This window comes from Annulohypoxylon truncatum (genome assembly GCF_022578515.1).
Source record: "Annulohypoxylon truncatum strain CBS 140777 unplaced genomic scaffold F4807scaffold_5, whole genome shotgun sequence".
Taxonomy (NCBI): Eukaryota; Fungi; Ascomycota; class Sordariomycetes; order Xylariales; family Hypoxylaceae; genus Annulohypoxylon; species Annulohypoxylon truncatum.
Window position 1 is genome coordinate 153,992 of NW_025953791.1, and position 14,164 is coordinate 168,155.

General features: G+C 50.3%; 4 protein-coding genes across 4 annotated transcripts; 1 reads left to right on the plus strand and 3 right to left on the minus strand.

Moving 5' to 3' along the window:
• F4807DRAFT_303777 (uncharacterized protein) lies at positions 1-2,404 on the minus strand. Its single transcript, XM_047994969.1, has one exon. It carries the CDS (start codon positions 2,162-2,164, stop codon positions 248-250), a length of 1,917 nt encoding a protein of 638 aa, XP_047857411.1. The 5' UTR covers positions 2,165-2,404; the 3' UTR covers positions 1-247.
• Positions 2,405-2,975: 571 nt separating this feature from the next.
• F4807DRAFT_303851 (uncharacterized protein) lies at positions 2,976-5,984 on the minus strand. The gene is made up of 3 exons (XM_047994971.1): positions 4,766-5,984; positions 3,550-4,711; positions 2,976-3,494 (listed from the first exon to the last, which is right to left on the minus strand). Exons 1-3 carry the CDS (start codon positions 5,451-5,453, stop codon positions 3,272-3,274), a joined length of 2,073 nt encoding a protein of 690 aa, XP_047857412.1. The 5' UTR covers positions 5,454-5,984; the 3' UTR covers positions 2,976-3,271.
• A 1,697-nt stretch (positions 5,985-7,681) lies between these two features.
• On the minus strand, positions 7,682-9,448 carry F4807DRAFT_411993 (EF-hand). The gene is made up of 2 exons (XM_047996739.1): positions 8,898-9,448; positions 7,682-8,835 (listed from the first exon to the last, which is right to left on the minus strand). The coding sequence occupies exons 1-2, from the start codon at positions 9,337-9,339 to the stop codon at positions 8,417-8,419; spliced, it is 861 nt and encodes a 286-aa protein (XP_047857413.1). The 5' UTR covers positions 9,340-9,448; the 3' UTR covers positions 7,682-8,416.
• Positions 9,449-10,836: 1,388 nt separating this feature from the next.
• On the plus strand, positions 10,837-14,151 carry F4807DRAFT_411996 (spindle pole body interacting protein). Its single transcript, XM_047996740.1, has 3 exons — positions 10,837-12,233; positions 12,286-13,512; positions 13,574-14,151. Exons 1-3 carry the CDS (start codon positions 11,400-11,402, stop codon positions 13,991-13,993), a joined length of 2,481 nt encoding a protein of 826 aa, XP_047857414.1. The 5' UTR covers positions 10,837-11,399; the 3' UTR covers positions 13,994-14,151.
• Positions 14,152-14,164: the final 13 nt, after the last annotated feature.

Sequence of the window (14,164 nt, forward strand, 5' to 3'; positions counted from 1 at the left end):
TATTTGTGGCGACAACTTCTCACCCGAGAGACATACGTGATATGCGATATTGCTTTCATCTTAATTTTTTCAATTCGCTGTCCCATGCACTATATATAGACAATCAGTATGTATTATTACACTTAATTCAGCCATGCAGCCCGTCTCCTTTCCCCGTTCTTTGCTCCTATGCTTTCCGTTTCCCTTACCCTCGCCCCGCACCATTCTCTTCTCTCTTACACTCTACCACACGCTCTTCACCCTATCCTCACAGACTCGGCGACCGACTCCTACTCTCATACCTCCCACCCCTCCCGTTCGCGAATCCGATGCCCAAGCTAGCGACGAGCAGGGCGCCGTTGAACCCGGCCATCATGTAGAACGGGGCACCGGGCGCCACGGCGTCGAACATGTACCCGCCGAGCTTGGTCAGCAGCAGGATAGCCGCGCCACCGCACCATGAATACACACCCGCGATGGAGCCCTTAAGCTGCACGCGGGACGCCGGCTCCCCTTTCCCTCTTAAGGCGAGCGCAGTGCTGCTACCTCCGTCAGACCCTAACAGCGCATCCGTCTCGGACCCCCTCGCAGTAACGCTCCCCTCCTCTTCCTCGTCGACGTCGAGGTTAGGCGCATCGACGGTCAGAACACCACGTCCTAGAGATCCGAGACTGCATACTATGGCCCCGATCTGGCTGACGCCGATCAACATGACGACCAAGAAAACCGCCGGACCGCCACCGCGTCCGTCCACGTCCCTGTACTCGGGGCTCTGCAGCTTCGGAAACGCGATATACCCGGCCATGCCCAGCAGCGCGGCAATCACGAGAGGGTAATTGATGCCGGCGCCGCTGCGACTGGCGTACCCAAACAAGGGCGCGCAGAGCAGGGCCGCGAGCTGCGCGACGCCGGTTAGGATCGAAGCTAGGACGTATGCGGCGCGGCACTCCTTCTTGAGCTCGGGGGAGGGGTCGTTGGGCGAGCCGCGGCAGAAGCCGTTGCCGATGAAGAAGGAATTCACGTATAGCGGAACAAAGAGCGAGATGGCTACCGTGCTCGCGCGCGCTACGAACCCGCCTAGGTATCCGAGCGCGATGTGCGGGTCCGTGGCGCCGAGGCGGAGGGACGAGAGGAGGAGGCGATGGTACGGAAGCGGTCCCTTGATCGCGGCGACTGCTGCCGAAGAGGAAGAGGGCCCGTCAGAATGAGTGTTAGAGTTAGAGTTGGCAGTGTTTTGCGGCTTGCGCAAGTTGAGGAGCATGCGCCACCCCTTCCCTTCTTCGCCTTTTAGCCCACGTAGGCCGAAAAATACGAAAATAGACACAGCGAGCGCAACGGCACCAACTACGTAGAAGCTATCCGTGATAGCCTCTGCGGGTGTAACGCCCTCTTTCTTGGAGAACTGGGCTGGCAGCGGTAGGAAGAGGATCAAGGCGACTAAAGCTCCGCAGCCCGTGAATAGGCCGACATATCCGGCTAAAGCGGACGGTCTACGACCGCTACCCTCGACGCTACCGTATGCGTCAGAGGAGTCATCTGATATGTAACTGCTACTTCCTGTATTACTCCTATTGCGCTGCGTGAATCGCTCCGGGGTAATCGTCGCCTCGCTCTCCAAGCTCAAAGCCACACTATCCCTAGCATTATGACCCGACTTACGGCTCGAGCCGCCGCTCCCCACGCTCCTACTCTCCGCATTCCCACTTCCATTCCCCAGCGCCTCGTCCTCCTCATCGCTCACCTCCCTGTTATCATCCGTAAGCACGGGCAAGATGGCCGTGACCATAGTCGCGGCGGCCGTAGCTCCGAGCGCGAACGCGATCCTGGCGAACACCAGGCTGGGGTAGACGTCCCTGGCCTGGACGAAGCAGAACAGGCTGACGCCGATGATCGCGTATCCCAGGACGGCGACCCAGCGGACGCCGAGGCGGTCGCTGACGAGGCCCCAGGCCGGGCACGCCACGAGGGCGACGAGCTCGTCGACGAACCCCAGCGTGCCGACGATGTCGCCGACCCCCGTCTTGACGCCCAGCAGGTCCGTGATCAAGAACGAGACGGCCGAGTTGAGGAACACCAGGAACGAGATGCTGAAGAGCGCGATGCCCAGCAGGTACGTGGCCGCCTGGGTCGGCGTCGCCGTCGGGCTGAAGGGCAGGATGCGCGTGAGGAATCGGGAGCGCGCCATTGGTGTTAGGTTTGGGATGATTCGTAACGGGCGCGCCGGTTCTGCGGAGGGGTCGGTTGAGTTCGGACGATTCGGACTCTAGTCGTCGGTGATAGAATTCCGTTTCCTAGACTCGTATAGTAATAATCTACCTAAGAAAAGAAAACGATTGAGGTTACATCTTTCGTCGTCGTGAGCAGTTGGAAAGATGCTTGGCTGGTAGATTCCAGCTTCGGGTTGGTTGAAGTTGGTTGAAGTGGGTAGGTTCAATTGTCCCCCAACTTGGGAGATTGATAAGATGTAGTTCGCTTAAAAGGGTAACACCCAACCCCATCCATGGTATGGATCCTATTTTAGTCCCGGAAGCCGGACCTTCTCTAAACTTTGGCTCGGTTGCCGGCCGCATGGATAGGTCACGCTTAACTCGACCTTGATGGTATCACATGTATCACATTAATCAGGTACCGTTCCTATTTAGGTATCTTCGACAGCAATAAGATTAATGACTGGAAGTTAATCGTCTCTATTATGCACTGAAACGTATCTCAATTCTCTCATAAAGACTCGTACAAGAAGCATCACCCATAACAACATGAATCAATCAAGATAGTAAAGATCTATACACCAGAAGAAAGGCCAATAGATGGGTGTATCGTCTAAAACGAAGCGAACGAGTTTCATGCATGTCATTGAGCTGTCTAAAAATAATTAGTACTCTTTTGTGAGCACATATCCTTGCTCGTTCCTATACGGTCGTTATGTCGCCATTGTCCAAGGCAGACAGACCTCCACGCAAATGACTTTCAATGATCCTAACGCCGGGTGATGAACTGTCTATCCCCAAATTCCGATTGTTTACAGGATCCCATTTGTGATGCCTGACGACCTTGCAATAACAACGCACATATACAGCACGAGGACTGTCGTGGCCAACTCCAGCGGGAGGAAGACAAACGAGCCGGCTATCGCCATCAAGGACCACCGGAATCGTGCGATCCTTTTCTCCAAACCTGCTTCATAGGAAGACTTTTGTGCGGATCGGTCCCAAGCTGATCGCTCATTTTCAGAACTGGCATCTTGATCAGAGTCGGATTCGCCACTGAAAACTTCCGATTCAGGCTGGGATTGTCAACCCGAGAAGTGGAAACCACCCGGGAATCCCTGCGGGCGTGTGCGGCCACCAAATCCGCCACCGCCGAAGCCTTGGTGACCACCGAAAGATGCGCCACCATTCATCATGCTGAATAGGATCTCCGGATCGATCCCGCCGGCCATTCCACCTCCCATGCCACCGCCGAACATATCGGAGGGATCTATCAGATCCTCGCCACTGTCGTATCGAGCGCGCTTTCTGTAGTTTATTCATTAGCATAAGCATTGCTAGGGTATCATGTATCAATACATACTGAGGGTCGCTCAATGTCTCGTAAGCTTCACCAATGTCCTTGAAACGTTCAGCGGCAGCCTCGTCGCCGGGGTTCTTGTCCGGGTGGTGAATGATGGCGAGCTTGCGGTAAGCTTTCTTGATGCCATTCTCATCGGCATTCTTGTCGACATTGAGGATCTTGTAGTAATCCTTGCGTTGGCTCTTCTTAAGTTCCAGCTCTGCTCGACGGATCTCTTTGGGTATGCTGCGGTCCTCCGGATCTAGCTCTTGAATAGACTTCCATTCACGAACGCAGTCCTCCCATCTATCAGCTTGGCCCAATGCATTAGCCTTGGTCTTTCTCGCCTTGATGTATGTAGAATCAAGGGCGATAGCCCTTTCGCAATCAACAATCGCCTCATTGAATTGCTTCAGCTTAAGTCGACACAACGCTCGGTTCTGGTAGAGCTTCGAGTTTGTGCCTCTGTTTGTAGGATCCACCTCCAGGGCAGCGGAGTACTTGTTGAATGCAGCCTCCCATCTACCGGCCTTGTAGTCCACGTTGCCCTCCTCCTTCATCCGGTCTAGCTTCTGTACGGTTCGAAGCCATTTAACAGCATCCTTAAAGTCGGGATCGCAGCTCAATGCTTGTCGGAAATGTTGGATAGCCTTTTCATTCTCGCCCTGAGCATACAAAGCGCGGCCACGCAAAACCAATGCTTCTGGATCCTGGTTATTAAGTCTTAGAAGTCCCATGGCCACGTTCTGGGCCTCTCCAAAGGAATTGGCGCCTCCCATCTTAAGATAAGCGTTGCCTCGCATTAGCTGCCACTTTCGAGGCTTCGAAGCTCTAGGTCCAAGCAACTTCTCAGCCTGGTCTAACGCATGTAGAACCATAGAACCACTAGTACCACGGTCGAGAGCGTCCTGAGCAGCTTTAACGTGATGCATCATCTCCCTAGCGGCGGCCATATCTTTAGCAGAGGCCGCCGGACGAATGCGATCAAAGGTCATCAGCGCCTCTTCGGGACGTCCGAGATTTGTGTAGATACGAGCTAGACGCAATAGGAACTTGGCATTGTTAGGGTCCAAGTCCACGGCACGCGTGCAGTCATCCAAAGCCGCCTCGTACCGGCAATCGGACATGTAAGCTGCGGCACGGTTGCTAAGGTAGGTAGGCTCGTTGGGCATAAGTTGAATAGCTAGTAAATATTAGTTTAAAGTCCTTGCAGCAGGCAAATCTTGCAGGCACCTACCACTTGTGTACTCAGCAATTGCTCGAGCGTAATCTCTCTGCTTGAAGAACCTGTTTCCATCGCTCTTATGAGCTTCGGCTAGCTCAGCATCGTTAGGTACCGGACTAGAAGGGTTAGACTTGTGAGGCGGAGGAGCTGGCCCCTGCGGCTCATCGTTTGTACCGTTCTTCACTCCATTGGTCTTGGGAGTGGCGGTGACCTTGGGAGATTTAACAGGAACAGCAAAAGAGGACTGTGCTTGCGGCTGTACAGGAGGCGGCGAGGAGGGTGTTGCGGCCGGGGTATCTTTGTCGACATCCATCTTGTCAAGCGATGCCCGGGTGGTCATGTTGTATTGAGCAGATAAACGTTTGATCTCGTCCGGATGCAAATTAAGAGGGTGAGTGTTCGGATCAACTTTACTGCGTCTCGAGGAAGACGAGCCTTGATCAGTCGAGTGTCTCGCGTAGGAGCGAGAACTTCGAGGTTTGGGCTGCTCCCGCTGAGCAGGCGATGCGGGGCGTACGGGTTTCTTAGTTGGAGATTTGGATGATGACGAAGGAGAAGGCTTCACCGGCGAAGTTTGTTCGGAACGAGGGATTTGCGGCTGCACTTTTTCTTGGTGATGGTGGGGGCCGGTGCTAGATTCGGTGTTGTCGCCTGCTGTCGTCTTCTTTGGAGATTTTTTAGAAACGAATAGGCCCTTCATTTGGAAGGTGGAATGCGAGTTTTCGGCTTTAATCAAGCGTGGTTAAGTGGTACGTAGTCTCCGAGTTCCCACACCCCTATCGCTCTATTTATTACCTAAGACAAGGTAATTAATAGTTCCTTCCGCCTCAAACGCCGCCTTCGACAGCCTTCTGCTCGATGCTGGATCCCGGTCGGCTCTAGTGGGACAGAAAAAAAATGTTAGTCGAGTTACCCAAGAATCGAAATAAAAAATATTTAATGATAGGTTCAATTTCATCCCAATCGCTTGAGGCCAATTCAATGTAGGACAATAGACGTTATATGTTTATATGCAGAAAAAAAGAATAAAAGAATTGGTCGGTTATTTGCGTGGCGTATTCTTTTTCTCCCAGGTATCCGGATAGCTAATTAGGCAATATCACTTACACTGCAATCCTCCTGAATTATGACAGACCGCCGTACTAATCTCGCCTTTGGATAACCAACAGTCCTTGAGCGGGTCGCAGGCTGCAAGGAAGAAATAGAGTACTGTCGATTCCCCTCTCCTTTCCTCTTTTTTTTTCCTTCAATCGTATTGGTGGAGAAAAAAAACCTTGATCTAGATAGAAAGGCGCAAGTTGACAGCGACTTAGGTACTAAGTAGGACGGTCCCAGATAGCGGTAGCTTTTCGAGGTAGGACTAGGGAATAGCCGAAGCAGTGAAGCGCGGCGAGAAGTAAAAGAAGGTTTGGGGAATTGTGAGGGACGAGAGGGACGGACGGACTAAATGTTTTTTTAGGATAGAAATTGTGAAAAAAAGATGACAACAAGGAGTTCAAGGTTACGATTTATCAGCCCGTCGAGAAACTTTGCATTTACGGGATAGCACTGCACGGCACTGCGCACAGCCAACATGCACTAAAGCAGATAGTGATGTGCTCCAGGGCTGCTCTTGTTGAGTTGAGAATAATAAATCGTTAGGCTGGGGTTTGAAATTTGTGAAATTTTGGGGAAGCCCCCAGAAAAGAAAAAAAGACGGAAGTCCCGAGTACTTGGTCAGCTAGCGGGTTCTATGCACTGACCAAAAGTTGCCAATACATACATGTCACTGCCTAGGAAATGCCACTCGACTAAGCCCGTCAACCAGCAATTGCCATCCTGTTCCAGCCCCCCCACTATCGCATACTACCACATACTGCATGTAGTAACCTTTACCACTATCACCACTGACAACACTATAATTCTACCCAATATCCATCCACGTTGATTAAACTCAGGATGGTTGTATGCTCGGTTCACCAATAGCCAGGTCGAAGGCATGACTTTGTTTACAAATCTTTAGCGTCTGTAACGTAAGTATGGGGTTCTCAATGGTCATATATTTCCGGTACGCTTGTTCACGTAGTATTCTGTCAGGCCAATCCTGTCGTCACACTCGCAATAGGAGAGGCTGAACCACACAAACTGTCGTACCTGCTACAGCGCTCGCTGCGGCAACACGTTGACACACCCTCCTCAACCCTATCTCGACCTTCTATCCTGCCTCCTCCGTCTCCTCTGCCTCCTTCATGATATGAATCTCATCAAACCTCGAATTGATCATCATATGTATCTCCCGAGGTCGCTAATACTGTACGCGGAGTACTGAATCCTGGTAAGCCGAGATGAGAAGATGGACAGGGGTCACATGGATCGTTCCGAGGAGCGGCAGGAGGACCCTTGTAAACTAGACATTATACCCACTATATCCACTCTCCCACCTTCCTCCAGCCAATAGGTTCCCTCTCTCTTCCACCGATTCTCGAAGCTTCTATGGGGAAGGTACAAGTCTGATGTAAGAGACTCAGAGACTGAGGCATGTATCCAGGCGCTTGGGCCAAGCGGGAAGATGCGTTTAGATGATGTAAGTACTCTGTCGAGAGTCTTTTGATTTTGCCAAGCCGCCAAGTTGTGATTGTAACCGCGTATAATTCCTATTGTTCCCACAGCGGGCGAAGTGGATGATGATGTGGATTTGTTTCAACTTCAGCTCTCTGACTGTAATAATTATCTGATTAACCTAGGCTACGTACCTGGGAGCACATGGCTCAAGGATGCTCACCGAGTGACTCGTCACCCATATTGGATTATCTGTTGTTGAAGATCGTTTTATTCGGTGGTTAGTCCCCGATACCTTCACATGCTTAAAGCTGGAACAGAAGGTAACGGTTTACTCTAGTCGCTTAGGCCAATCAAAACTCGAGAATTGTCTCAACGCTGGTTCAGGGTTTGATTGATAACGTTTAACGCTGTTTGTACTACAACCGTATAAGCAGCAAACCACATTTAGTAATCGAAGGGTAAGTTTGTAACATCGTCGGTCCTTGATATTGATGTAAAGTGATGATTTTCATCCCCATATTGTTTGCTCAGTAACCTATGTATGTATCACCTCCTTTTTGTAAATATTTGCAAGTAAATTTGTTAGTGTTGTTTGACACGAATATACGGGGATAATTTGAAGTTATAGGTAATCCAAACATGGACAACATTGTTCCGTCTCTGCATACCTTATCAACACTACTCATGTAACTCCAATTCTTTGGTAATGTTCCGATGGATGATTGTACAGTATCGTAACAGCATGGAGTGCTTGGCGAATGGCAACCTCAGCCTATATAATTAGATTCGTATTCCAAATAGCTTTTTGATAGACCATATATCGGTCAGTATATTAATTAGTTCAACCATGTTGGGACTGTGTTCTTTGGGATCCCAAGGGGGACCATCAACAACCACCAACATAGGTACCTAGATATCTAAGTCCTGCAATACGAAGAAAGCCATATTAATCCGGGTTGTTCGCAGACTAATAGCAATGAACCTTTACCGTACTTGTCCACTCAAACTCCTTAGCACCAGGGCATACGTTCCCTAAGCCCTTGTCCCCATAAACCTTTGGATGAAGCCCCTGATTCCAAAAATTCCACATAGATTATACAAGGTCCTCTCGCCAATACGACCTCATCCCTCGGAGTTTTCGTGGGAAGTAGGCTCTGACGATCCGTTTCCGCCGACGATGGAATTCACGAACTCCTGGTACTTGAAAACCTCGCCGCGTTTGCCGAGACCGCCAGCCATGCTGTTCTTGCTGAAAGCCCTTCTACCACTGAATCCAACCATGATCTTGTCAACCTCCAACGGCGTCAGAGCCCTCTCTCCTGGCTCCGGCGCGGTATGCAGTAGCGCATCTCGGAGCTCGTTAAGGTCTACCTGGCCACTGTCATCGTCGTCGAAGGCGGAAAAGGCAGACAGGAGCTCCACGCTGGGCGACATCGCGGCCAATGTCGAAGCTATCGAATTGAGGAATACTGCAAGGGTCGTGGTCTGCGGTCCCCCTGGCGGGAAGAACTGTGATATGTCGGATGGGCCAGAAGGCAGTCCTAAGAAACCATATTCGTAAGCATTGGTCTTCAATGGCTTGATTATGAGTGGTGTAATATACCTAGCTGGTTGAGCATGTCTGCGACGTCTTCCCTATTTACGACCCCATCACTGTCTCTATCCAAAATTTGGAACCCATCCCTTAGAACGCGGAGCTGCGCTGGTTGTAATTGCGAAAGTGCGTTCCCCTGTAACGGTGCTTGTGGACGTGACGAGGATATATGCGCTGGAGAAGCGAGAGAGTGGGGAAGCGGCATCTCGTTCGTCTGGACCTGTCCACGGGGAGTATAGCTGTCCGTGCTGCTTGTAGGCGACTCTACTGTGGCAGCAAATCTCGAAGGGGTATGCACGTTGCCAACTTTCGTCGGTGACTGTGTTGGCGTTGTTGTAAACCTGGGCGTCGTGGGTGACGCAGGGGATTCCGGTCTGCGGAAAGGAGAACTTCGAGGAGAGCCGTATCCTAGAGGTGATGGCTTATAACCCGCTGGCATGGCCTGGATCATGTAAGCATCTGTTCCAGTCAATCGTATCTTAAAAGGAGAGATGATCGATGCAAGGAGCTCCGCTGGCAAGTGGATTCATTTACTAACCATTGTCGCGTGTTAATTCCCAGGGCGGTGTCACAGGTTTTATCGATAACAAGTAAACAAGATAGAAAGAAAAGCTTCTTAGAAAGTGCAATGTTTGTGATAGTCGGCAAGAGGCGCCACTTTCGTAATCGATCTCGAATTTAATGTTTAGTGTGTCGCGAAAGAGAACGTCAGATTCGTATCGTATTGAATCTCAGGTTGGTCTAGGCGCGACGTTCTGTATCGCAAACTTGACGCACCATTGTATTGGTTCGCATAGAACCGTTGCGGAGCAACCAGCAACCCACTTACTGGACTCGGTATAATGATGTCACTGGAGACTAGGCATCACGTGCACGCATCCCTCAACTTTAGAATGGTCGAACACAATTCTTTGGCCAGAAATGGATTTTGGGCAAATTCATAGAAGGCTTCGATTATCTACTGTCAGAAGGTTAATACCGCTAATTATCAAGGTATAATGAAATACATTGATCTCGCTAAACAGTTAAGGGAATGATTCTTTCGAGTCTTCTCCAGGATTATCAAGGCCGATGTATATCTCAGTTCCACGATCTCGTAGTAATTGGACCTCTCAGTTGCTGTCTCTAATTCTCTAGAATCGTAATATTGCTCTATCTCGTGTCTAATGCTGGTAACGGCCGGGAAAATCATGAGAACTTTGGAAGTGACAGCTTCAAAACAGCCCCCCAGTTAATACCTTTCGACATTGTCAGCATAGTTCGATCTGAAGCCACACAAATAGTCATTCAACAATGTCCGTAATTTTCTCCTAGGTTACCTAGTTCATAGGATGGTTATTTTCGAGTCAACGGCAGACTAACCACAGCTGAGGCGTAAGTTACGCTGGCATGTCGTAGTCTAAAACTCAGGCTTCTCCCATTACGCGTGATGATACTGAATTAGGTGTCATTTCCTCGCTTCCCAAAAAGGGAATTTGATGAATGGAAGCGATGAAATAGAGTTATTTAGGGTACGAATTGCACGGATAACCCTTGACTTTGATGGCTTTAGATAAGGTTTATGGTCATCGGTGGCTTGCGCCATGTGTTGAACAGGAAGCGGTTTATCATACCATCGATGTCGTACAGACATAACCTTGGAAGTACGTATGAACTGTCGGTAAAATGGGACCCGCCTCCCCGCTTCCCTTTGGTCGATTGGGCTGCGATGAATGGATTTGATTTGGTAGTTGCGGTAGCAAGACTAGTCGCAGCAGGGAGGTGGGGGTTAAAAAGGAAAGGGCGTTAGAGAGTATTAGAGTGTGAGAGGCGCTAAAAGAACGCTAAAAGGGGTAGGCCCTAGCATCCTAGACCCCTAAATAGCGCCCCAAAGCCTATAGCCGAGCTAAGTCATTGGCTGTACGACGAGAAACAGGGGTCTTCTTGATCAAGGGTCTAAATTTGATACGAAACTCTCTTTCGCTTCCATTCGCCTTGCTGCTCTCGGTACCTTTTTTTCTCCCCCAATCCTGAACCCCCCCTTGCTCAGGGTGAAGTACCGCCTTTTGAGTTCAAACAACACCGAAGAGATGAATGTGTAGCAGATCATGTCTCGGCCATTGACCTCTCCTACTCCAACTTTTCACTTCCGGTTGCCGTTGGCGTTGGTCTTGTGCGTCTTCTGGCTCGATCTCTGATCTTACTCGGTGGTACTTCGTACGGTTTATCGGTCTATCGCGACATCGCAAATAGACACGGCGCAACCCCTGAGTTGCGCATGGCACAGCAGCGCTGATCGAATCCCCCGCCGCGACGGGACCACCAGTCGCAATCTACATTGACTCAACGTAGCATACTCTTCAATCTCGGCGCAATACGAAGATATACATATTTCGGTGATACATATTTTCTTTGTCGGCCAAGGAGCTCCGACGTCGAGGATCTGCACTTGATCACTGCCCCGAGGAGTCCCACCACGGCGGACCTGTCAACCGCGCGACGATCATACCAGGCCCGAGTTGTTGGTTACTAATGGCATCGACTCAAATGGCGTTCCCCCATCTGTCTCGAACAAATACTAGTCAATCCCTTTCTAATGGCGGTGCCGGTAACCACCGCGCATCTCTCACATCCTTCTTATCTTCGCGATCCCCTTCGCAGATGTCTCATAATTCGCGACCTCCACGATCTCCACAGCCTCCCATCATGAACAACGATCGCACGTCAGATCCTAGTTCGAAGTCCAAGACTTCGTCGCTGGCGAGTCAGACTGCCGCGTCTTCTTCGCAACATTCCTCTCTCGAGGCGCCGAAGCGACACAATCCTAATGGCCAATCACCCAGAAAACTACGCTCGCAGTATCCTCGCGAGTCAGAAAATCATGTCGAGTATATCTTGGTCGCCTCTTTCGACATCGACCGCGGCCCTGTCATGGAACATCAATTTCCCGTCGCGATTACCGGGGATGAGCATATGTTAGCTGAACTCATGTTACCAGACCAAGTTCATTCGCGTAATCAAGATTGGACTATCTTCTTCCTGCATAAGGACACGAGCCAAGAGGAGGACGAAGAATTGCAAAAAGAGAAAGAAGAAAGGCGAAGGCGAAGGAAGCGAAGAAGAGACAGGGCTGCTGGGATAATCAACGAAGATGACGAGACAGTTGATGAGGGTGAGGATGAAGAAGACGACGAGGACTGGGATGACGATTCCTCAACAGATTCAGAACCTGAAGGGGGAGAAGGTCCTCCGCTAATATATGTCCTAAATTTGGTTTATACAAGACACGATAAGTCAGTGAAAAGAGGCGCTATAGTCAAAGCAATGGCTATATGTACAAGGCACCCCTTTTTACATATTTATAAGGTTAGTTTACGATACATCCTAGTACCCTTTCACACATCCCTAACTATTGCAGCCTCTCCTATTACTTGCGCTTGAGGAATACTACAAGTCTCCCGTCCCAGAGACCTTATCTATGCTCTACGAGGCCGTGAATAACATGGACCTTTCCTTAATGCCAAAGCTCAGTTTGCTTGAGAGGCATCTCCTACAAGCTAGTAATAACCAGGACCTCTTTGTCGAAAAGTTCGAACGAATGATACAGAGGCGAATAACTGAGGACAAGAGCGAAGGAGTTGGTGAGCCGTTCGACGCAAGCAAAAGTCCCCCTAAGCTACAAGGTATCTCTCGGGGAGGGACGAAGGCTCATCTTGAAGGCCAATCTGCTTACTCAGTCCCGCGAGATACGCACGAGTTTGAGAGTAAAGTCATGTACAAGGGCATCCCGATTCCTGTCAAGATTCCGACAGCAATTATGCCGGAAACAGTCGGGGATTTCTCTCTTATCAAACTAATCCAAACATTTTCGGAACCGCATGCAAAGTCGGTACAACACTTTTCGATACATACGCACCTAACTACGAACGGGCCAGGAACCCATCCTATAATAGTACTTGCTAATGCTCTTCTTACCCAGAAGAGGGTAATTTTCCTTGGACATACTATGCCATCGGGCGAGGTTGCGGAGGCCGTCTTAGCGGCGTGTGCTCTGGCCTCCGGGGGTGTGTTACGGGGATTCTCTAGGCACGCATTCCCGTACACAGATCTTACCAAAGTCGACGATCTTTTGAAGGTTCCCGGCTTCATCGCTGGAGTTACGAATCCAACCTTTGAACTACACCCCGAGTGGTGGGATTTACTATGCGACCTCCAGACAGGTCGGATGAAGATCAGTGATAAAATCGAACCCGCACCGATCACGGAGGGTCTCGTATATTTCCAACAGCAGAATCCGTCATTTGCGAACACGCTCAGCGGTTCATCCAGTGGAAACGTGGACTACACAGGAGATCTCGTGTTTATGAACGACATCCTCAAAAGCATAACAGCGAGGCGAGGCGAACGAGTCATTCGAGCGAAGTGGCGAGACTGGGTTGTGCGGTTTACCCGCATAGCCGCCGCCTTCGAGGAGACGGTGTATGGAGCTAGTGCCTTATACATCGGGAATGACGAGTTTGAGACGCTCACGGGCGGGCACGGATACGTGTGGGCGGATGAGAACGCCAAGCAGAAGGAGCTTGCTGGAAACGTTTGTCGGATTGAAGGCTGGAGAAATACTAGAAGTTACTACAGCTACATTCAGGTAAGAAGCTGCCTCAACCGAAATAGTATCTCTTGGCGACGACTAACAAAATGCCTTTTAGGACCTCGCTCAGCTTTACACCATCCGACCTTTAAAGGGTTTAGATTTACATCACATGCACGACCGGCTTCGGTCGCAACGTCTAAGTCCGGTGCAAAGCCGAGAGATCTACTTGGCGTTCTCCAAGTACGTGCACTCGTACGACGAGATATGCTTGCTATTGTCTGTAGCACCCGAGTCCCACGCGGGGCTTTTCTACATAGCTCTCGGGCTGTTCCACAAGGACCGCGACGTCAGGATAAAGACGTCGGAACTCATCGAGCGCATCAGCGACCACGAAGCCGGTCAGCACTGGTGGAAGGGGATGAGCCGCTTCGAGAAACTCGCCTTCCACCGGATACGGCGAGAGGTAGAAGCCGAAACGAAGAGCAAGCTCGAGAAGGAGGGCTTTACTCCTGAGACGGAAAAGAGGATAAGCTAGATGATGAAGATAATGAAGATAACGAAGAAGAGTAGGAAGGTCCAGACCTAACGGCGATGCCGGGGGCGGAGGTTGATGTCCTTTCGTTTTCTGAAGATATCCGCGAGCTTCGAATGTTGATATATACCACATACGTAATTTAACACAAGAAAGCATGCTTGTGTGTTCTTG